Source organism: Morone saxatilis, unplaced genomic scaffold, assembly GCF_004916995.1.
Source record: "Morone saxatilis isolate NCDOM2014 unplaced genomic scaffold, NCSU_SB_2.0 Contig5, whole genome shotgun sequence".
Lineage (NCBI taxonomy): Eukaryota > Metazoa > Chordata > Actinopteri > Moronidae > Morone > Morone saxatilis.
In genome coordinates, this window is record NW_023340095.1 from 15,769,371 (window position 1) to 15,784,734 (window position 15,364).

General features: G+C 43.4%; 1 protein-coding gene across 3 annotated transcripts in view; it reads left to right on the top strand.

Annotated features, from left to right (window-relative positions):
• The first annotated feature begins 672 nt into the window (after positions 1-672).
• The window catches only part of dop1b (DOP1 leucine zipper like protein B), a 21,059-nt gene continuing 6,367 nt past the window's right edge, over positions 673-15,364 (top strand). The window contains exons 1-26 of one of the 3 annotated variants that reach the window (XM_035676559.1): positions 673-1,063; positions 3,682-3,859; positions 4,327-4,508; positions 4,621-4,791; positions 5,998-6,187; positions 6,366-6,464; positions 6,841-6,964; positions 7,060-7,169; positions 7,656-7,767; positions 7,893-8,013; positions 8,155-8,274; positions 8,439-8,547; positions 8,905-9,141; positions 9,238-9,548; positions 9,650-10,050; positions 10,183-10,454; positions 10,547-10,699; positions 10,822-10,922; positions 11,572-11,762; positions 11,854-13,447; positions 13,957-14,056; positions 14,153-14,344; positions 14,480-14,614; positions 14,697-14,831; positions 14,929-14,981; positions 15,062-15,166. In XM_035676559.1, coding sequence (XP_035532452.1) covers positions 3,722-3,859; positions 4,327-4,508; positions 4,621-4,791; positions 5,998-6,187; positions 6,366-6,464; positions 6,841-6,964; positions 7,060-7,169; positions 7,656-7,767; positions 7,893-8,013; positions 8,155-8,274; positions 8,439-8,547; positions 8,905-9,141; positions 9,238-9,548; positions 9,650-10,050; positions 10,183-10,454; positions 10,547-10,699; positions 10,822-10,922; positions 11,572-11,762; positions 11,854-13,447; positions 13,957-14,056; positions 14,153-14,344; positions 14,480-14,614; positions 14,697-14,831; positions 14,929-14,981; positions 15,062-15,166 — 5,456 coding nt within the window. In that variant the 5' untranslated portion in view covers positions 673-1,063; positions 3,682-3,721. Of the gene's footprint in view, positions 1,064-3,681; positions 3,860-4,326; positions 4,509-4,620; positions 4,792-5,997; positions 6,188-6,365; positions 6,465-6,840; positions 6,965-7,059; positions 7,170-7,655; positions 7,768-7,892; positions 8,014-8,154; positions 8,275-8,438; positions 8,548-8,904; positions 9,142-9,237; positions 9,549-9,649; positions 10,051-10,182; positions 10,455-10,546; positions 10,700-10,821; positions 10,923-11,571; positions 11,763-11,853; positions 13,448-13,956; positions 14,057-14,152; positions 14,345-14,479; positions 14,615-14,696; positions 14,832-14,925; positions 14,982-15,061; positions 15,167-15,364 lie in introns of all 3 variants that reach the window. The other 2 variants (XM_035676558.1, XM_035676560.1) reach the window with 2 other exon arrangements.

Below are 15,364 nucleotides of genomic sequence, written 5' to 3' on the forward strand. Positions count from 1 at the left end.
TTTGTAGACAGAAATATTATTATTATTATTATTAAATATTAGTTTCACCAACTACAACAGTAAACAGCTTACACACTAATGCATCAGTAATAATAGCCCAATGAATATAATAGTTAATAGTGTAACACTGACATGTGTCATTGTGTTCTTTAATTACTACTTGGAGCGGTAAACGCTGCTGATATTTGAGTGAGTTACATTTTTTGTTGTTTCTGGCGGCCCCTGTGGACAAAAGCGGTAGTGTTTTGGTACCAGTATCAGCCACAAAATCCGGTATTGGTGGGGTTTTTTTAAATTTAGCAGAACAGGTGCTTTTCATGCTATGACATGTCGAAATATCTCCCTAATTTCATTGTATATATTTAAAGTTAGTCTATGTTGTATAATACGTAACACAATAATCCCTTAATTACCTATGTCGAAACAAAACTAGACGATATCAGAACATTCATTTTTTGGATTTGCAGTAACAAAATAAACAAATACAATTCTGGCTAAGGTTGTTTTGTCATAGACTGCGTGGTTGCATTGTTGTTAAATATCTGGCAGTGAGGTGATAGGTTTGTAAACACGGTACATCCTGGACTATACCAAAGCCTGAGGGCAGTGACTTCACAGTCATGTGTACATTTGCGTTTAAAAGCTGCTCGGATTAACTGGTTTATTTTCGCTCTGGGCGACAATTTAGTCTAATTTCTTTTTTTGTTTTTCGTGTGCTGACTTTTCGACTTCGGTTTGAAAGAGCAAACATGCCCTTTACCGTATGAAATATTCCCGCCCCACCCCTCTTTCTCTGTCAGGAAGTGAAGCGTCCGGCCGCGTCCAGCTCTGAATCAGCTGAGTGAGGATCCCGCCCCGCTGTGACTGCTCCTGTCCCTGCTACTGTCACTGCTACCCTCCGGGGATGTTTAGTGACACTCACTCCTCCTCAGGACAAACAAACGGGCTTTTTGCTTCTTGTTTCCTCTGAAGCGACGGCAGCGTGAACTGTGCACCATGAGGACCGGGCTGTCGCTCCTTCCAGTCGGACCCATTTGAAGCGACGGGGCTCGTTTCTCAGCTGGTGAGTCACTGATGCACCTGATGGCTAGCTGATTGTGTTTACGCTTTTAGCTGTTTGCTCTAATGCTATATGCTGTTTTCTTACAGCAGTGGTGTCACACTTTATATATATTATTATATAAACGTTACTTAAAGGTTACGGTTTTACGGCTAAGTTATATTTAACGCTATTCATTTCCCCCTTGTTCGGTTTTAGTAGCTAATGACGAAAATGTGTCTAGGCTAGCTGTGCACCAACATATCAGACTAACGTTAGCCCACACTGTTTGTTACTCTTGGAGGCAGTGATATTATAATCCAGTGTGTGATCTGAGGCCGTGCAGTTATATAATATACTCAGCAGTAGGCTGCACTGATGCTACAGTATACTCACAGGCCAAAAGCTGCAGCAGACAGCTGTCATTTGGCCACACTTTATATATTTTCCTCTGCAATTTGACAGCTAAACACAGTGAGATTCGAGCCTGTGGTGGTGTCAGTCAGGTGACACAGACCATCAGTGCAGCTTGCTGTGTGCCATAGTGCGTCCACCCTCAAAGCACACACACACACACACTCCTCTGCCTTACAGCAGCCTGTAGAAATGCATGCTTTTATCACACTTGCTGGTTTGCTGATACATACAATGAGGAAGTGAGAATGCGCTTTTAGTTCTGCTTGGCCTGCACGATTTGATTATCGAGCTGTCACCTGTGAATAAACAGTTTTTTTAGGATCCTCATTTGCTTCAAGGTTGCACACAAATAAGTTGTTGTGTTTGCAGGAAGAGTTATGGTCCATCTGAGGAGAAAACATCTGAAGTGGATCTGTGTAGAATAGCAACACCTAACATACATATACATTGTACCAAGGCTGTCGTTGGAGCGTTTAATCCACTGGTGACAGGGTTGGAGCCAGGATTTTCCAAATACTGCAGTCACGGGTCCTGCATGTGGCTTTTAGGGATTAGCAGTGTTTTGATGTCATTAGTCTGTTTTGGTTAAATATGACTAACCAGTTGGAATATTTCCCTCATTTATAACAATGATGACGTGGTTTTTAACAGGGTTTGGGTACAGGTGGTGCGAGTCTTCCTTTTCTTATCTCATGTTTATGTTCTCTTGTTTTTGTATTTGTGTTGTAGTTGTTTAAAGTTGTTACTGATCCACGTTTCCTGTGAAGTTCACCATGTGAAATGTGTTATAATGTTATATTTGCGGTTATTGTAATAACCAGCTGCACAATTTCCTGTTGGGTACATTTGCTGGATCAGAATTAATTGTGGCTATAGTACGAGAGCGTAATCAGTTCGTGGAAGGACTCGAGAGAGTTATCGCTCCTGTTTTCTCCACAAGAAATAAACCTTTACTACTGTCTCATTGCTGTGGGTCAAGATCTGGCTTAGACTTTTTTTCTTTATTATCGCACTGAAGATCAGCTGTTGGCAGTATGATGCTTCCCCTAATACCACTTATTATTTTCATTGTAGATTAACCTTAACATATTCATTGTTTTTACATTCATTTATTACTTGCTTCATATGTAAAATGTCACAAAAAAAATCAATTCACCAGAGTGATGTCTCCATATCGATATTATTTTGATTGAGCAACAGAAAAAAAAAACCCACAGAATTTTGAAGATTGGAGATATTAGTACATCAGCAACAATGTTCACATTTTTAAAACACGAACCAGCAAATGTTGGGAGGAATTTAATTTTTTTTGATTATTTTTCTGTCAATAGGCTGACAATACAAAGCCGCCCTCAGCACGTGTTGTTGGGTTTGTCCATGATGGTAAAGCCCCTCTCAGCTCAGGCACAGGGAGTCCAGATGTCTGCTCCTCTAATCCTGCCCTCCTACTCCCCCACCCGACTTTCTGTTTAGCTTCGTTCAAATACACTACATGCACACACACACACACACACACACACACTCAGACACACTCAGACACACCACTGCCTGTGCCATGTGCTTGAAAGCAGAAAGCCACTTTTCTCTTTCTGTCGTATATTTAGCAGTGGTGACCTTCTGAGTGTTCAGTGCCTAAAATAAGATTTTTTTTAAAAAAAGCTCTACAGAGCTTTTTAACAACTTTCAGTTCACTTTACAGTTTGGTTCATCTCATCACTCTGATTAACCTCCTTTCTAGCCCCACAGCAGGTGGTTTTTTCAGTGATAAAAGCTGTACGCTACCTGCCCAGCACCAAACAGCAGACAGACAAAGTTAGCATATGTCAGTGAAGGTAGTGGAGCATTTAGTTGTTAAACAAGAGAGAGACGTACTATATCCTTCTGTGTGTTTGTGCCCAGTCTATGACTTGTTTTTCTCTGGAAGTGCATGCAGGGCCACACAGTTTGTGTTAGAAGGACTCCTCCCTCTTCAGACTGAGAGACAGGTCAATCAGACAAACCCTGACCAGTCATGAATGAGGACATTTGTCTCCACAGCCTGTGTATATCAGTGAACAGCGCTAATTGGCTAATTTTATTTGCCATAAACAAGCCTCAGAGTCAGAGGGACATGAAGCAGGTTGCAGACAGACAGAGACTATCCTGTACCTGATTGCTCTTGTGAGTGTGATAAACATACTGCCTCTTTCTCTTACAAACTCTTGTTTGTCTCAACTCTTGTCCAGAAATATTGTGCTGAACATGCTGGTATCAGACTGATGTATCATGGATCCTGAGGAGTTAGAACTGCAGAATGACTACCGTTACCGTAGCTATGCGGCGGTCATTGAGAAGGCGCTGCGAAACTTTGAGTCTTCAAGTGAGTGGGCAGATCTCATCTCCTGCCTGGGCAAGCTTAATAAGGTACGATTTTATAGTGGTTTTAATGCTGTTTTTACTGTGATATATTTATTTAAATATCTCAACATCCTAAGTCATTCAGTGTAATGATGATCTGGGTTCTATTGTCTTATGTAACCTTTTTTTTTTTTACGTGTCCGCATTTTGCGGGTTTCAACTTCACAGCTGCTTTGTGTGTTTCAGTTCTCAGTACTTATGAGGAAGTTCTTGTTTCTTAGTGAGACTCTCTCTCTCGCTTTTATAACCGTACTCCTCTTCTGGCCATTTATTTTAGGCAATAAATGTGCCACTTTAATTTTCACTCGCAGAGCGGATATTTACTTTGGAGTGTCTGTGTGTTGATTCACACAGAATCGAATCCTTAAAGCACACAGGGAACATGAGACCAGAACATTTTCATCTGTTAAACATGAAACTGTGCTATGACAATTTGCACAGTGTTTTTCCTTTCTTTTGTCTTTTTCTTTCAGGCCCTGCAGAGTAACCTTCGCTACTCACTACTGCCCAAAAGGCTGATCATAGGGAAGCGTCTCGCCCAGTGCCTGCACCCAGCTCTGCCGAGCGGAGTACACCTCAAGGCTCTGGAGACCTATGAGGTCATTTTCAAAATCATTGGAACGAAATGGCTGGCCAAGGATCTGTTTATTTACAGGTGAAGAAACTGGCAGAAACCTTTTTCTGCTTTAAGGAGAGAGCTGGCCAGATTACGTGTGCAGCTGTTTAATGATTAAACTTGTGGGTGTGTGTGTCTTACTGGTTTCCAGTTCAGGATTGTTCCCGCTGTTGGGCCACGCAGCCATGGCAGTGAAGCCTGTGTTGCTGACACTTTACGAGCGCTACTATCTCCCACTGCAGAAGGCTCTGCTGCCCAGTCTTCAGGCCTTCATAACAGGACTACTTCCAGGCCTGGAGGAGGGACTGGGGGTTTACGACAGGTAAAGACTGTGGTTGTCAGGAGAAAGAAAGAAATTATCTCAAACTGTGTTTTTTAATTTTAAGGAGAAGGCTGATAATATTCTATATTTTGTAATCGTCATCAAATTATGAAAAAGACTAAAACCAACAATGAGATACTCCTGCTAAAAATGAATGTCTGTGTAGACAAAGCCTGACATAGTTAATTCCTCTGAGCAATAGAGCTCCATCGTCCAAAAACGATTAAAAACACATCAGTGAGCCACACTGTTGCACTGGGTGACATGTTCCTGCATTATGGTTAACATCAGCACTGTAGTGAGTTGGAAGCAAATGAGATGCGTATTCCTGAATTACTAGAATCAGATCATTAATATCATGTATAATATATAATCTATATTGTTTATAATATATTATGATTGTGTATTCTTGCCTGATTAGCGAATCACTGTCGATCATGAGCCACAGTGCACTCTGTCTGAACACCTAAGGAAGTGGATAGTGCTTCCTGGCACTTCTGCCTCCAAACAGCTCTCAATGCGCAGATAGACATGAGAGAGAGTGCACAGATAAAGCACTCTGACAAAAGCACTCAGTAAAGTGTTTCAAAGGAAAATATAGAGACGATTCTTTCACAGACAAATCAAGAGACATTTAATATTTACATTATAGACACTACCGCTAAGCATCAACAGTCCAGTCATATACAAGGTTTTGACCTGGTGTTGTTTTCAAATGAAAGTATACATTACATTGACTCATTACAGAAGGAACAAATGGGTTTGGGGCTGAGAGCCACAGATAAGCATTAAGAGATGGTTTTGGTTTTCTCATGGGATTAGTTGTCAACCTTTTTTATAACAATATAATCCTTATCTATTCATAATCTGTCAAACTTTCACTGTTTATGTATGTTTGTATTCAGGAGGCTACACTTGGTATCAAAAAGTAAATTAGGAAGTGCTAAAACAGTGGCAACGGTATCATCCAATCTGTATGAAGACAGGGCTGAACATGAGTTTGGATTTACAACTTTGACCCCTTAGGATTGTATTCTGCCTAAATAGTACTTTTATACTGAAACACTGTACAATTCTGATCAGGATTGATTGGTATCACTAACCATAAGGCCAGCCTGCCACTCTGGAGTATAGATTTATAAGTGGATGTATTCATGAACCTCATGTCAATGGGTTTTTATTCATTTTGTCTTTTTGTTTTTCCAGGACTGATGCATTACTGCTCAAGTTGTCACTGCTGGTGGGTCAGCAGGTCTTCTATGGTGCCCTGTGGGGCACTATGCTCATCAGCCCCATGGTGCGACTACCCGCCTCCGTCTTTATAGTCACACATTTTGACCGCAGTGAGTCCCTGCGCGAGCAAACACACATGCTAGGCTACGATCACCAACTGGTGGTGAGTTTCTGTGTTTGTCTGTTGTATGTATATACTGCACACATATGGTATGAAGCACATTTAATAATGAAGAGCTACACTTATAAAGATATTTTTGTATTGTTGTACAGTCTCTTCCATCACTATCTTTTGTCATCTGTCTGAACATCTGAGCTTCTTGGCTTCTGTTTGTCTTCAGGTGAAGTCAGTGTGTCTTTCTTTGCAAGATTCAAATGTCCTGGTGCAGAGGAATATGCTTGAAATCCTGCTCTACTTTTTCCCCTTTGCTGAATGCGTGGTAGGTACACATCTAATCACAGTCACTTCCTGTCTTTCTGGACAACAACTTTGACGTGTTTCTCCTTTTCTATTCCTGAAGTCAATCAATCAATCCCATAACATCACTAGATATAGGTTATTTAGGAAACAAAAACAGGAATTACAGGATTGTTGCATCCTGTAATGGCTATCACTGCTATTGTCAGCTATCTAATATTTTCTTTTGTTTATTCTGAGCAACCACTGTTTATGAATATTGTGTATTACATTTGTGAGTTACCTCCAATACTACCTCTCTACCTTTTCCATTGAACACAGGGACTGTCCTGTCATTACACTCCCATGCTTTCTTGTTGTTCCTCGACCAACTGTTGCTATGCCTGTTGTTGGTTTAGGACCCAGCGGAGGCCAGTATTGCCATGAGTGTCAAAGACATGATCACAGTGGTGTCTGCCGCCTCGCTTACACTACTCCGCAGAGACATGTCTCTCAACAGACGCCTCTACGCATGGCTTCTAGGTGCTGGTCATTTAATTACACTTCAGTAATGAATTACCAACTTCTACGTTTCTCAGTTAACTCAGTATTGTTTGCCCCTCTCTATGTGTTTTCAGGGACTAACATAAAAGGAGGAATGGTGGCACCACACCCCACCCTCTCCACTACTACAGAGGAACATACATCCTACTACTTTAACACCTACTCTAGAGATTACCTTGTGCAGGTGTGTTAGCACTCACATGTTAGCACACAAACACACCACAAAGCCTAAAAAATACAGTATAACCTGATTTGTCAGTGTTGTTAAAGAGTTGGACATTTTGGGAAATATGCTTGTTCACTTTCTTGCCTAAAGTTAGGTAAATCAATACCACCCTTTTTCTTTATGATAATTAGTAATGTGGTTATAGAGGGGGTTATGTACCAGACTATTTCTTGGCTGGGAGCAGTAACTTGTCTGTTATCACAGTGAGGTTCCAGGCAACCTGCAGAGACTCCAGAAAGTGACTGCACCAGCCAAGTATTCCTATAATAACTACAACTAACATATTTCCCAAAATGTCTTAACTAAACTAAACTAACACAATGTCTACAGTAAACAATTCCTGAAAGATAATTCCTAATTTACATGTCACACAATGAACACAATACCAATGTATGTTTGCCACCTGTGTTTCTTATTCTCATGTGTTTGTTTCTTTCATTTCAGGCTCTGATTAACATCCTCAAACAGAAGGGTGTGGAGAACGACCGGGAGAATGTGATTGAATACCTCCGGCCTTTTCGCATCATCATCAGTCTGCTGGATAAACCGGAGATAGGTAGGCAGCACTCAGCAGTACAGTACACAAATACATAAAAATGCTGAGGTACTTGATCCACCACTCTTGTTGTCAATGTCTCAGCTTTACTCTAAGCCTGTCATAATGACAATGCTCCTGCACAGGTCCAGTGGTGTTGAGCAGCGTGTTGTTGGAGGTGGTCCGAGCCTTCCACAACTACTGTCGAGAGATGGTGGGGGAGGAAATGATCACTAGCTTAGGGCTCTCGGGCAACCAGCTAGCCAGGTGAGAGTGATAGATGCTTGGACAGATGCAAGGACGTTCATTGCTGAATACATATTTAACTGAACATGTAACAAAATTGCAAATGACAACCACGAACATGCACAAACAAGTTATGCTTTTGTTATGTTTTCTTCTTAACAGTAAGATAAAAGAGAATAAGAATGCATCAGAGATAATAAAGACGGTGAATATGCTCGTGAGCTCCATGAACAGTGAATACCTGTGGGAGTACATGACCCGACGTTTGTGCACATCTCTCAGGTATGGCGGCCATTACATTAATTACCTGTCAGGTGTACTACACAGTATATGATGCAAACTTAAAAAATGCAAGATTATAGGAAAAGGTATTTACATAGAATGCAGTATTAGAGCAGTATCAGCTGTCAAGGATGACTGTTTTTATTTCTGTCTTTGCTCTATAGTGACAAAGATGATCCACCAACGCCTCCTCAGCATGACCGCAGTCACCCTGCTCCTTCTGTCACGGAGATGTCCAATCTTATCATTTTTCTGCTCGACGTTCTTCCTCTGGTAAATAACTCGTGTACTTGCACTGCATCTGTTCCTTCCCTTGTGAAACAAAATTGATGCCGTGAAACTTACACTGGAAGGGGAATCTTTCTTAAACCCAGAACAAATACTTTTCCTGTAAAACAGAATTATGTGGTTTGACATTTTAGCAAAATCCAACATATTTACACAGTTAGAAAGGCAAACTGGTGTTATTTTGACAAAATAAACAAAAATGTATCTTTTTTGCACACCTGGTATTCACTTAAACAAATATTGACTATTACTCAGCATGAGTTGACTCAAGTCTAACTAACACAAACACCTAAAGAAATTTCTGTACGCAAACAGTGTGTTTTACATGTATTTTTCCCACAGGAGCTCCATGCTGACATCCAATCACAGTTCCTCCCTGAGATGCTGAGCACCATGCTGTGCACTCTGCGCAGCCATATGGACACTGTTAGCCTGGAAGATGTTACACAGGGTCTACGTGCTTGCTTCAAGGTCCTGAGTAAGATCCAGATGCCTGTAGCTGATATGGATTCGGAGGCAGGGGAACACACAGAGAACATGCAGTTCCAATCACCAGAGGAGGAAAGCAAAAAGACTCAGGTTAGGCATTTTGCCACTAAATCCTACACACTGGTCCTTCAAATGATATTTCTGATGTTTAACTGTGCCTCATATTATTAATTATACTCTATCTAGGATATAGAAAACGAGGGAAAAAAAGATGGTGGTGTTAGTCAGGTTAATGGTCACCATGGAGATGAAGAGCTGAACCGAGAAAGAGGAGATGAGGCAGAAGCTGCAGATGGTGTTTACCCGACACTCAGGTCTGAAGACAGTGGACTGGGCATCAGCGCCTCACCGTCAGAGCAACATCTCCCACCAGGGATGGGGTTGCAGGCCGAGGGAAATGGAATTTGCAAAGAAGGCGAGGGAGTGTGGAGGAAGGGAGGCAGTGTAGACACCATGAGCCAGTGTCTGCAGGACATCCTGGCCTTCATAACCACGAGGTAAACTACTGAGACATTATAAAATTAGCTGTAACCTACGTGGACCTCTTTTTTTTTTTTAACTGTGATTGCTAAATATTTGACCTCCTTCTCTGTTTCAGATACCTGCTAGTGCAGGTGGAGGATGTCAGGGGACAGGAGGAAGCACCCCAGCCTGAGCTAACGGCTGCTTTGGTGGAACAGAAGTCTTTGTTGTCGAGCAAAGGGGGACAGGAAATTAAAGACAAACTGACTGAACTGTTCACTCCGAACAAGCTTAAAGCCCGGCCTACGTCTGACGCCCAGCTCTCAGCAGCCCCCAAAGAGAAGAAAAAGGAGTGTGGGCATTTAGGACTGGACTGGGCAGCTGGCTACATGCCCCGGGGCAAGGCAGAGATCTCTGAGGCATGTCGACAGGCCTTCACCGCCACCTGCCACCTGCTGCTGGAGTGCACCACCTTCCCTGTCTACCTAAGTGAAGAGGAGACTCTGGCTCTCCACACCGACATGTTTGGTCGCACAGGTCAGCACACAATTGGATTGTAATCTTCTAACAACACTGTGACCACCTTCTCAGCTACATAGAGTACTCTAGAGATTTAGTATTGCACTTATATATATTAAACCTATTTAAAACGTTGTTTTTTTTCCATAGGCACTGACATGGACAGCCTGCCAGTGTGGTTGAGGTCCTTGATGACACTGTGCTGCCTGTCCAGAGACTACAACATCCAGCACACTGCAGTGGCCTCCCTGCTGGAACTCATCAACCACTCCCAGTCCCTAGCACTGGTCATCCAGGACAAGCACAGCCGCTACCAGACATGTGACTCCAACCCTCTGAGTGGGCAGCTGCAGATGGTCACCGTGCCACCCATCTATCCTGCTCTGCTTCGTGCCATAGAGGAGCGCACAGATTTCTTTCAGGTTAGGTTATAGAATTGAAAAATGTTGTTGTAACTTAAAGCTGTAATATGAATGCGGTATTATAAGATTTTCTTTTATTTGGTGTGACCCAGAGGCTCTCCAAGGTACTGTGGAGCCAGCTGGACACAGAGCGGAGAGAGCAGCACATTTCCTGTGTGGAACTCTTTTACAGGCTTCACTGTTTGGCTCCATCTGCGTCAATCTGTGAGGACATAATCTGCCAGGCGCTATTGCACAAAGACAAGGTGAGTATACCTTAACACATGCTGAACCACAATTTGTTCACACATTTTAATTTCTCCTACCACGAAATGTGACCAGTTGAGTAAAAAAAGCCAACGGTTTGTCCTTTGTTTGTCTTCCCTAGGCTGTTAGGCTGGAAGCACTACACCGCTTCACAGTTCTATGGCACCTGACGCGGGAGATCCAGAGCAATAGGACCATGTCTCTCAATCGCTCTTTTGACCGGTAAGTACATACTGGAAAAGCAGTGCAGACTTCAGGCAAATGGAGTGTATTGTCTTTTTATTTTTGTCTGCATTTATCTTTATCCCTGTGTCTTTGTGTAATTCTTGAATACTGTATATTCTGTCTCAGTAGTGATTTTGTATATCTTGCATCCTCAACATACTGTGTGTGTCAGGCTCTTCTGATACCTGAACCTGCCATACGAGGAGGCATTAGTGCACTCTATGCAAATATCCAACATTGAGCGCAGTGAAACCTGCAGCAGTTGAAAACAGCAAAAAGTCCCATTGAGTATGAAAACGTGCTAAATTTCATCTTAAAAATAAAAACAAAAATGACCAGACAAGTCAATTTTGGAAAATGACAACTATGCATAATGTAAACCCTTTTAGGTAACAGTGCTACCTTCAGGCTAAAATTGTGTTTCCCTACTGGTGGTAAGAATTTAAGGATAGGAAATGTGTCTCTTCTTTATGTTTGCCAGTTTTTATTAACATTACATTGCATTCAGGCAGCTACAGACTGGGAACTCTGAACCCCATCAAGCTTTCTCTCCTGTTTCTCTCTGACTAACTGAGATCATTTACAATAGTCAGCCTACTTCTGAAAGATTTGTTTCTGACTCTTGACACGTGTGTTTCTCTCTCAGGTCTCTGTGTGTTGTGGTGGACAGTCTCAGCTGTACAGATGGCTCCATAAGTGCAGCGGCTCAGCGCTGGCTGGTCAGGGCTCTTTCCCTCAATGACGTTATTCGGATCCTGGAGCCTATTCTGTTGTTGCTGCTTTACCCCTCCACTCAGCGCTGCTCCATTCTGAGAGTCAAACAAAATCTCACTGTTGGTAAGTGCTGTTGTTGGCATTCGTTGCCTATGTTGTGCAAGTGAATACAATTTCAGTTGGATGAAAATCTTTGGTTCTTTCGTTCTTTAAGGTAACCTAAAGATTCTAAGCAGCAGAAGTCGAAGCTCCACCAAAACGTCTGGGACATCTGCGGATGCCATGGCAACAGAGGTCACCACATTAAATCTCATGAACATTGTGGATCGGGAATCCCTGTGGGCAGAGTTAGACAGTGGCACAGAGTTGGCTAAACTACCAGACGCTTTAGTGATGTCTAGGAGTGAGAGTGAAGAGACAGAAGAGGAAGAGGCTAGAGAGGAGGAGGAGGAGGCAGAGAGTGAACACACTGAGTCAGCTGACACAAGCGGGGCCCAGGCGTCCACTGAGAACTCCAGCTCAGGATCTGTCCCCTACCGCAGCATTGAGGAAGGAGGTGTGGTCAACGGCCTGCGGAGGGCAGAGTCCGAGCACACGCAGGCATCTGATTCACTGTCAAGTGAGGATGAGGAGGATTTAGAGCTGGAAGCCATGGCCAGGTCTCGTCTGCTCAAACAGGAACGTGAGAAGAGAGAAGCCATCGACTCTCTGTTCCGTCACGTGCTGCTCTATCCTGTGGCGGGCGGCTGGCGCCATCTGCTCCAAGGCTTGGCACTGCTAGACAGCCTGCTGAGGAGCAGTGCTGAGTGCCCTCTGGTGGATGCCTTCTCCTCCACCTCTCTGGACACCAGCTCTGCTGCACATTTAAATCTGGTCTCCAACCTCCTGCAGCGACACCAACAGGCTCAGGATGGCCATGGCTTCTACGGCTGCCTGCTTTCCCCTTCCTCCTCCCCCTCTGTGCCCCCGTCCCTGCTCATTGAACTGCTGGTGTCCTTGTGTCTTCGATTCCTGCGCTCTCATTACCCTTCCTATCTGAGCCTGGGTCCTCTTGACATGCAGGGAAACAGGGAGGTTCAGGTGAAGAGTGTGGAGGTGCTGACACGGATTGTCAACCAGCTTGGCTGCATGGCACGGGGACAAGAGAGCAATGGGGCCAGTCTGGAGCCTGTCCGCAGACTCCTCTCGGGGTGTAAAGTGCAGCAATATGCTCTGCTTACACTTTCTGCGTCCATGTATGTCAGCCAGAGGGGAACGGACAAGGGGCCACCCAAATGTGTGGAGCTGCTGGATGAACAGGGAGGAGGCCTGTCAGAGGAGAGTCTGGTGAATCTTGGAGCGGGAGGGGGGCAGGAACAGTACCCCTTACAGATGGAACTACTGAAACTCCTCCAGGCTCTCATAGTCCTGGAGTACCACGTATGGCCTGGTGGTGCTGTCTCAGCAGCTGGGTCCAGTGGGGCATCTGGCCAGCCCGGGGAGCCTCGGGAATTCCCAACGGCCAGCACCCCCCTGGCCCGTGAGTGGCAAACTGCAGTTCTTTTCCAGCAGTCCATCAAGGCAGCTCAGTATGTCCAAAGCCACCCCATCACAGCCCAAGGAATGTTTGTGTCTGCCGCAGCCAGGGCCCTGCAGCCACAGTACGGCTATACCATGCACCCCCACTGGGTGTCACTGCTGTGTTCCTCTCTGCCATACTTGGGTCGCTCGTTAGGCATCATTGTGGCTCCACTCATCAGTCAGATCTGCAAGAACTTGGACGAGCTGGTCAAGCTTTACGAGCATGAGGGAGGAAAGACAAATCAGAGGTAGGCTGAGTGGCACTGAAAATGCAATCCCACACTGTGACAATCTGACAACTTTAAGTTAGTCTTTTTTCATGTTTAGGGGTGCCAGTCAGGTCAACCAATAGTGAAACACACAAAGGGCCAATGACAAATACCCATATAAAAAAGTAAAGGCAAGCAAACCAACCAAAGGAAGAATATTTTCTACTTGACAAGCACCATAATAAAACAGTGCAAAAAACAACAAACAAAAAAGTTTTCCAATTTGTTAATTGAAGCAGATAATCAGTTTAAGTGGGTATGTATGCTAGTGCATATCATAGTAAATGTGCAAGAACCTGTTCAAGTAGCCAATTGATTATTCGCAAAAGAAGGAAAAGAAAGCAATAGTCCCTAAATTGCAGATAAAGTTGTAGAATTCAGCCACTCATATTTTTTATCTTTACGTCTAGAAGCTTATGTGATATACTCAGAAATACACTGAGGACATTTTTAGATTTTAAATTATTTATGTATGTTTCTGTTTTCAGCCTGAGTGGTAGGAGGGAAAACATTGCCCCTGACTACCCTCTGACTCTGCTTGAAGGCCTGACCACCATTGCACACTATTGTCTACTGGACAACAAGAGGGTGAGGGATGAATCACACAAACACACACACACATACACAGATGTACTTCTTCTATCAATGATATGACATTTTCCTCTCTCTTTCTCTCCCTGTCAGTCCTTGGTTGCCTGTGATCCTGTGGATGTCCGTAACGCACGCAGCGCCGTGATCGAGGCACTACCGCACATGCTCAGTAGTATGGCATTGTTATGGGGGGTGATCATGAGGGAAGAGTTTCAGAGGCGTGCATCTGACTCCGCTCAGAGCACCAGACACACTTCTACCTCTGTCTACTTTAAAAGCACCAAGGTGTGTGTTACACAAACATATGTAATGACACATATCGTTGTGCTGTTTGTGTTTGCTTCCACACTTTATCCTATTTATCCATGTGCATGTATAATTATGGAAAATTTCATTCATTCACGTTGTGTTCATGTTTAGATCTTACGGCAGCGGATACTGGAGTTCCTGGTCCCTCTAACTGGCCAGTATGGGGTTCAACTCATGGCCTCACTTGGAGAAGTATGGAGCAGAAGAAAGACTAAAAGGAGACATAAAAACAAAGTAAGAACTACAGTAAGTCTAGAAACAAACAAAGGACACAGTCACACCTATCTCACTGAAAGACTTCACATTCATTAAACTCTGTCTTCCCCAGGTTTTGCCTGTGGCCAGTGAGTCTCGTCTAACCATTGTGGATCTGGTGAAATCCTTGAACACGTTGCACACAGATACCATCCTACAACTAGTCAAGGAGGTAGTGAAAAAACCACATCAGATCAAAGGAGAACAGGTAGACATATGCATGCAAGAAATGTGTATTCTGGAAGTTTCTGAAGCCAAATTTGCTTAATTTTTGTAGCATTTACTACTTTTCTCTAAATTAGAAGTCAAGCCTGGTCGATATCCCCATGCTACAGTTCAGCTACGCCTATATCCAGAGGTAAATAGGAACAACATACAACATAAGTCCCAAGTTTAGGTTTAATAAGGTGTTTATAATAATCTGTTCTCTGTATGCAGTATTTCAGCTCAGGCTCTGCAGGAGAACGTTGCTCCTCTCCTCAGTCTGTTACGGGAGTCTGTTCAACTCAACCTGGCCCCACCTGGACACTTCTTACTGCTGGGGTCAGTTTTTACACATTCAGTACTTTTTCTGCACTCTGATTGGTAGTAGTTGTACTTCTATATTACCGAATACCATTAGGCAGTGATTAAATAGACTGTATCAGGGCATACACACCAAACCAAAAAACAAACAAAACAGACCAGACGAACAGCCACAATGATCAAATGTGACTAACCACGAGAAAACCAGCAACAAGT